Source organism: Mustela nigripes, chromosome 4, assembly GCF_022355385.1.
Source record: "Mustela nigripes isolate SB6536 chromosome 4, MUSNIG.SB6536, whole genome shotgun sequence".
Lineage (NCBI taxonomy): Eukaryota > Metazoa > Chordata > Mammalia > Carnivora > Mustelidae > Mustela > Mustela nigripes.
The window spans coordinates 13,508,313-13,515,954 of record NC_081560.1 but is presented as its reverse complement, the minus strand read 5'-3'; the positions used below and the strand labels follow the sequence as shown (position 1 = coordinate 13,515,954).

General features: G+C 43.0%; 1 protein-coding gene across 10 annotated transcripts in view; it reads right to left on the bottom strand.

Annotated features, from left to right (window-relative positions):
• Window positions 1-1,189: 1,189 nt before the first annotated feature.
• SLC37A3 (solute carrier family 37 member 3) overlaps window positions 1,190-7,642 on the bottom strand; it is a 50,040-nt gene continuing 43,587 nt past the window's right edge. For all 10 annotated transcript variants that reach the window (XM_059396274.1, XM_059396280.1, XM_059396273.1 and 7 more), the window contains 2 exons: window positions 4,193-4,258; window positions 1,190-2,575 (listed from right to left, as the gene is read on the bottom strand). In XM_059396274.1, the coding sequence (XP_059252257.1) occupies window positions 2,483-2,575; window positions 4,193-4,258 (159 nt within the window). In that variant the 3' untranslated portion in view covers window positions 1,190-2,482. The remainder of the gene's footprint in view (window positions 2,576-4,192; window positions 4,259-7,642) is intronic.

The window sequence follows — 7,642 nt, the reverse complement described above, 5'->3', positions numbered from 1 at the left end:
GAGAAGGGAGGTGTTACTGATAACTAAGTCAGAACAACAGGAATCAAAACCAGGGCGGTCCTGGGCAAGCAGATACACAGTTCAAGACCTCACTGAGGAGGAAGTTAGTAGGCCACCCGGAAGGCAGCAGCGGCCATCCATGACCCGAAGGATTTGGCTGTGCAAAGAAAAATAGGATAGGAGTCAGCAGAACTAGTAGGGCTAAGAAAAGGCCTTATCAGTTACTTATGGGGCAGGCAGGGAAGGTTCTGGAGGTTTTAAAGAGGACAGGGAGGAAACACACGAGAGCACCATGCATTCTCCAATGACTTCATGATGCATTCTTGCATGAACATTGACTACAGGACTTTAGTCTTCTAGGAAGCAGGAACAGAATACATAGGTGAGGGGAGAGGACTTTCTTCCTTTGAAACTACACAGAAGGAGAGAAGAAAACACAGCATGACCAGAAAGGGCAGGCCAGAGTGATTTTCTTCAACCTAGTGAACATCGGAGATGTAGCTGCCAGAGAAGCAAGCCGTCATCTCCAAATAAGCTTCCCCTTTGGCCTTTTCTTCACGGGCCAAGAAATTAATACAAAAGTGAAGTTAGGAGTTCTTTAAAGCTGATTCCTACGAGTTCTTTAAAGCTGATTCCTGCCAGAACGAGAACAATAAGGAAATATATCCATCATCCAAAATATCCTTTCATTTGGGGTGGAGCACTTATCTATTTAAAATTTCATTTTAGATACTGCTTGGGGGCTATAGAGAGGTCAGGGGAACACTCACCCAGCTAAGTGTAAACAGGGTGAAAAATAAAAATAAAAAAATAAACAGAATAAGTAAACAATGTTGGTGTCAGGATACAAAGATGCTACTATACTGATAATGTGGGCAGAAAGGAAACTGTCAACCAAATGTCAGAGGGAGGTTAAATAATAAAAAATAGCATTCAAGCATTCATCTATAGGCAATTCTTAAATTACAACCAGGCAAGTCATCCAAACTGAGCACACTCTCACACAAAGAGGAAGGGATGGATGGTGTTCACAGACAGAACAGAGATGGGGCTATCAGGAAGAAACTAGCTGTACTATGTGGCAGTACCACAGGGTCAGTAAATGGCCAACCGCAGGAAATTAGAAGGCATGAATCATACCCTACAATGAGAAAGTCAGAGTATGTATTTAAATAATCAGATGGACAGGTTATTTACTATAAAAGTCAGTTTATTTTCCCTTCCTGTGTTCTGTATTTTCCCTTTTATGTCAGTAATGAGGCATTAACTGATTGGGAATCTCGATTAAATAACATTACCAAGTTCATAAATTCACACACCACATTTTAGAGTATAAAGCAAGAAGTTGAAAAATATGCCCTAACCCAACACCAATTAGGCAGCCCTCAAAATTGCACATTTTCCCCCTAGTTTGTGTCCATAATTTAAAATACATATACAGAATGACCTAAAAATATTGATAATTAGTATAGAATTCACAGCCTTGAAGACATACACGCTACAAACTTCTAAGGAATAGATACCTAGTCCCCAGGCCCTAGTAACCCGTTGATGTGATTCAAGGTCACATACTTAACGCTTACTAGGACATAAGGGTCTTTCCTTTGTCTCTAATTCTAGTCTTCTGCTGAGGTAACTCAAGGAACCCAGTAGTGAGAAAGCTCAATTCTCTGAAAACAGGCCAAAGCCTATTAGCGTCTTAGTGGATCCTAACATTCCCAGAGAGCACATCTGGGGTTGAGGACTTCGGCTGTGAGCTACACCTTGGAATGTTCGTGACAACAGATGATGTACCTTATGGTCCTTGAAAGGAAGACTGAGTACTTCCAGAAGTCAAAGTGACTTGTGAATGAAGACAGAAGAAAACAAGCTGACAATAATTTGAAGGTATTTTCTGCTTCTGGAGCAGATACAGAGTGACTGAGCTCGTCACCACGTAGTGTGATTTTCCCACCACTGTTAACAAAGGGGTTCTTTGTCCAAGGCAGGCTTGTGCTTGATGCAGCTTGCGTACTCTACCAGGACTGGAGGCTTCAAAGCTAAACCGCTCTCCGCGGACTCATTATCAAAGCAGAATCCAGCGATCCTCCCCTACTCGTGGAGCCCATCATTGATGCAAACCATGTGCAACTGTCTCGTGGCCACTGAACTTTCCAGGCTGGAGAATTAGGGTCCAAGTCCAAGACAGTAATTCAGGTTACAAGGATAATCTCAACAGGACAAATAAAAAGGCTGGCAGCTTCACAGGCCACTTAGTACGTTTGCGAAGCAACAATGAAAATCACCCACAGTAACTCATGTAGTGCAGAAAAACAGCCCAGCCTTGCCCACCGGTCAGCAGCTCAAGTGGCCGACACTGCTGAAAAAGGCTGGACAATCTGAGGTTTTGCTGGAGCTCCTAAGACAAGCCCCAATAGGGTGAATTAAAAGAAATAATAGTCCTGATGTGTCTCCCATTGTTCTTCTCTTCTGTGGGCAACACTCATTCACTCAGTACATGAGCTTGTCGTCTTTGCATGAGATAGCAGATTTCCCTCACTATTAATGGCGAGATAAATAAAATTGTACAACTTGTCTGTGAAGAGAAAAAAGCATTAAATATGCAGTGGCAATTTAATTAACCCTGTTAGAGCACCATGAACGTAGTAATAAAAGTGGACAATTGCATTAATTTTGACTCCATACAAAGATAACTTAATCTTTTCCAATGAATTAGAAAAAAATTTTGAAAATCGAGGTTAATACATTTTTTTAAAACTTTATGTTACATACTCTCTTGGGACGCCTGGGTGGCTCAGTTGGTTAAGCAGCTGCCTTCGGCTCAGGTCATGATCCCAGTGTCCTGGGATCGAGTCCCACATCGGGCTCCTTGCTTGGCAGGGAGCCTGCTTCTCCCTCTGCCTCTAGCCTGCCACTCTGTCTGCCTGTGCTCGCTCTCTCTCTCTCTAACAAATAAATAAAAAATCTTTAAAAAACAACAACAACAACAACAAAACTTTATGTTACATACTCTCGAGGAGAAGAACTAAGGCACAGAAAATCAAATAATGTGCCACAGGCAGAACAAAAAATTGGTACTGGAGCTCACTTTATTTATTTTCTATTTTTTATTATTTAAGTAACCTCTGCACCCAGTGTGGGGCTCAAAATCCTGACCCCAGGATCAAGAGTTGCACGCTGTGCAGACTGAGCCAGCCAGGCGCCCCTGGAGCTCACTTTAAGAACAGTGCTTCTCATAAGAGATCCAGTTTTCTTTCTAGTACGATTTCTTGTATGATCACACAGCAGGTTCATCAGGAGACATTTCCCTCTTTAGCACAGATGTCAGAAGTAGAACACAGAGACATATGGCCCAGTCTTTGGAAGGGGGAAGGCAGTTAGGCAGAAGCAGCATCCTCTGTGACAGCAGAGTACATAGCCTTAAGGCAGCTCCAGGGAACTAGGGAGCTGAACTACCCCTGGGCTCCTTGGACAAGGCTAGATGACTGTGGCTGGACGTGGGGGCCCCTTGAGGCTGTCTCCAATTAGGATGCACTAGATTTAGGGCTGGGATACAAACACATCCGCTCGTGGATGAAGCGATCGCCGAACCCTCTCAGGGAGACCTGTCTCTAGCACTACCTCACCAATAAAGCAGGAGGGCAGGTCACATACTCACTTAACAGAGAGCAACATTTTAAAAGTATACGGCATTGTTCTGAATTGGCTATTTCCCAGAAAGTACACAATCCCAGCCAAGAACGTTTAAGGTATGACAAATATTTTCTCAAGAGAGTCTCTTCATTTTAGAACCTACATACCACAGTGTTAATTATAGTAATGCTTTTTTTTTTTTGAGCCCCATGTTGCTTGGTGTATCCTGTAATTTCCTTCAGAATTCCCAAACTAAATCTAGGAGATAGAGAGTACCCCAGAAGAGTACACCGATTAATACTTTCAGTAAATCTCTCAGCACTTTTTCTAGAAGTATAAACGACAATATTTATTAGGCTCAGGTCAAGGGCAAATGAGAAGACCTGTTCCCACCCTGAAAAAAGAATTTGTCATTCAGACTCATGCAATGTTACTCTTCACAAAAGGCTCACCAACAGCAATTGGCAACTGTGCTCATTTAAGAAGCGATCAGAGTAAATGCTTTGAACTAAATTTGTAAAAAAACCCCACAAGTTAAAAAAGGCACACACTCACTTACCATGAGAATGAAAAAGTAGAACACCCACATCCATCCCAGGTTGTCCTGGATCAAAGACACTAAATACTACAAGGGAGAAAAAGAAATTACAATATAATCCTTTGTAAATTAATCAAACGAAGTAGCTGAAAGGGTAGGTTAAACACGGCTCTTCCAGAAAATGCGAAGGGAGTTAGGATGTGTAGAATGGTTTCCGGTTCGCAAAGCTTTCCCGTGCATGTTCCTACTTAAAGACACCTGGCCTTCACTTGTAAGCCGGCAGAGTCCAGCACAAACACAGCAGAAGAGACGACATGACTACAATTTTTGTAATATTTTTGTTCACTTTGCCAATAAGAGGAAGATGAACATCCTCAAACCACTTCTGTTTAATTGTTCTTTCTCCCAATGAGAGGTACTTTAATTGATGCTTTTGAAAATAGTTTGTCTTTTAACCATGTTGCCCATTTTTCAGTGGTGTTATTTAGACTCAGAGGATTTCTATATGGCTTTAACGTTCTACAACAAATTCTTTTACTTTATTCCAATCACTGAAAAGAATCTAATAGCATTTGGCCCGTTTTCTTTTTCTATTATGATAAAATGTATACGATAAAAGTGGCCATTTTAACCATTTTGAAGTGTACAATTCCGAGGTGTTACGTACGTTCCCGGCATTATACCACCATCCCCACTAACTATTCCCCAAATTTTTCATTACCCTAAACACCAAGTCTGCACCTATTAAGCAATAACTCCCCACGAGCCCCTCTTCCCTGGTAACCTCTGAGAATTTGCCTGTTCTAGAGATTTCATGTTCAGCGGAGTCCCACAGTGTTTGTCCTGCCGAGTCTGGCTCATCTCAGCGTACTGTCTCCAAGGCTGTGGCACATGTTGGAAGAGCGTCCCTTTTTATGGCTGGATAATAGTCCACACTGTGGACATGCCCCCTTTTGTCTGTCCTGTCATCAGCTGATGAACGTTCGGTTTGTTTCCACCGTGTGGGTATTATGAATAACGCTGCCATGAACACTGGTACACACAGGTCTGAGTCCTGTTTTCAGTTCTTTAATTCCGAGGAGTGGAACTGCTGGGTCACACAGTAATTCCATGGTTAACTCTGCGAGGCACCCACCGAGGCATTCTGCACAGCAGCTGCACCATTTTACATTCCCGCCAGCAACATAAGAGATCCAGTTCCTCCACATCCTCAGAACTACTTGTTCTCTTCTGTCGTTGTTCTTAAAATGACAGCCATCCTAACAGGTGTGCGGTGGTATCTCACTGAGGTGTTGTTTTGTTTTGTTTTCCTCACTGAGGTTTTGATTCGCATTTCCCTAAAAACTAAGGATGCTGAGAATCTTTACAGGTGCTTAATTGCCCAGTTGTACATACGTGTCATGAAGATTTGTCCCTACAATTTCTTCTAAGAGGTTTTATAGTTTTCGTTCTTAAGGTTAGGTACTGATCTGTTTTGTGTCAGTTTTTGTCTCCGCTGTAAGGCAAGGGCTCCCCATCTTCAACCTGCGGGTGTGTATCCAACTTCCCCAGCACCATTTGGTAAAGAAACCATGCTTTCCCCACTGAATGGTCTTGGCACCCTTGTCAAAAATCAACTGACCAGGGTGCCTGGGTGGCTCAGTTGGTTAACCATCTGCCTTAGGCTGAGGTCATAATCCCAGGGTCCTGGGACTGAGCCCTGTGTTGGGCTCTCTGCTCAGAGGGGAGCCTGCTTCTCCCTCTCTCTCTGCCTGCCGCTCCCCCTGCTGTGCTCTCTCTCCGTCAAGCAACTAATAAAATCTTAAGAAAATAAAAATTGACTGACCACAGATGTTGAGTTTTACCCATTGTTCTTCCATCGCACACGACCAGTGAAATTTATAAGTGGGAAAAACCAAAAGCAAAACGAGTAAGTGATGTAGCATAGATTACACAATGGAAAACAAAAAAGCAGAGGTCTAGTTGCCTGTTGAAGGGCTCATAGCAGCGCTCCCAAGTCTTCCTGCCACTTTATCTTTCTTTTAAACATCTTCATTGACATATCACCCATTTAAAGTATATAACTCAGTGGTTTTTAGCTTATTTACAGAACTGTGCAACTATTACCAAAATCTAATTTTAGGCCATGTCTATCACCAGCCCCCCCAAAACATGCTGTGCCCATCAACAGTCACTCTGCAGAACCACCTGACCCCAGGCAACCACTAATCTAATTTCTTTCCCTATAGATGGGCCCATTTCAGATAGCTCATATGAATGAAATCATTCAAGTACATGGTCTTTGGTAACTGGCTTCTTTCACCGAGCCTACTATTTTTCAAATGCATCTATGTAACATCTCTCCATTTCCACTCTTAAGGGCCAGATGCCGTCTTCAACTGCCAAATACTAGTCCACCATACGAATACGCACATGCCGCTTCTCCATTCCTCAGTCGATGGACATTGGGTTTCCTGCTTCTTAGATGTGAGGAGTAACCCAGCTACGAACACACATGTGTTCGGGTGTTTATGTGGACATTTTTTGTCATGTTTTCTTGGACAGATGCCATGATTTTATCTTACTGAGCCCCTATGAGTTAAAAATACATGAAGCCACTGGGGTCACAAAAATGAAGTAAACAGTTCCTGTTCTCAAGGACATGCAGAGGCTGGCACGGATAAACTAGTAAACGTGATCCACCGTGACAAGCCCTCTGGTAGAAGTAGGCACCAACCTTTATGGAAACCAAGAGACCAACTCATTCTTGTGAAGTTAAGGGAAGTTGGGAAAAAAGCTGTTCAGGGTAAATTAGGAGAGCTGGGACAAAGCTCATCAAGTTTCTAATATTAAGTCATAGAGTCTGGAATCTCATGCTCCACGCAATGGGAAATTACTCAAAAATCAATATGGAGGAGGAATGAATAAAGCCTAACTAACAATGATTTACTCCAGATCTTATATTCCCAACCACCAAAGTGAGCCTAATGTTGACCCAAGTTCATAGTTAGGGATCCAAATACTGGCAGGTGAGACATTTTTAATATAAATAAACTCCAAGAGGAGTGCCTGGGTGGCTCAGTTGGTTAAGCAACTGCCTTTAGCTCAGGTCAGGATCCCCTAGTCCCAGGATTGAGTCCCGCATCACGCTCGCTGCTCAGCGAGGAGTCTGCTTCTCCCTCGGACCCTCCCCTCTTCTCGTGCTCTCTCTCTCTTAAAGAAATAAAAATCTTAAAAAAAAAAAAAAAAAAAACCAACTCCTTGAAATTCTCATTATACAACCCACTTGTTTGATTAATGAAGAAAACATCAGGGACGCCTGGGTGGCTCAGTTGGTTAAGCAGCTGCCTTTGGCTCAGGTCATGATCCCAGCGTCCTGGGATCGAGTCCCGCATCGGGCTCCTTGCTCAGCAGGGAGCCTGCTTCTCCCTCTGCCTACCATTCTGTCCGCCTGTACTCGCTCTCTCTCCCTCTCTCTCTCTGACAAATAAA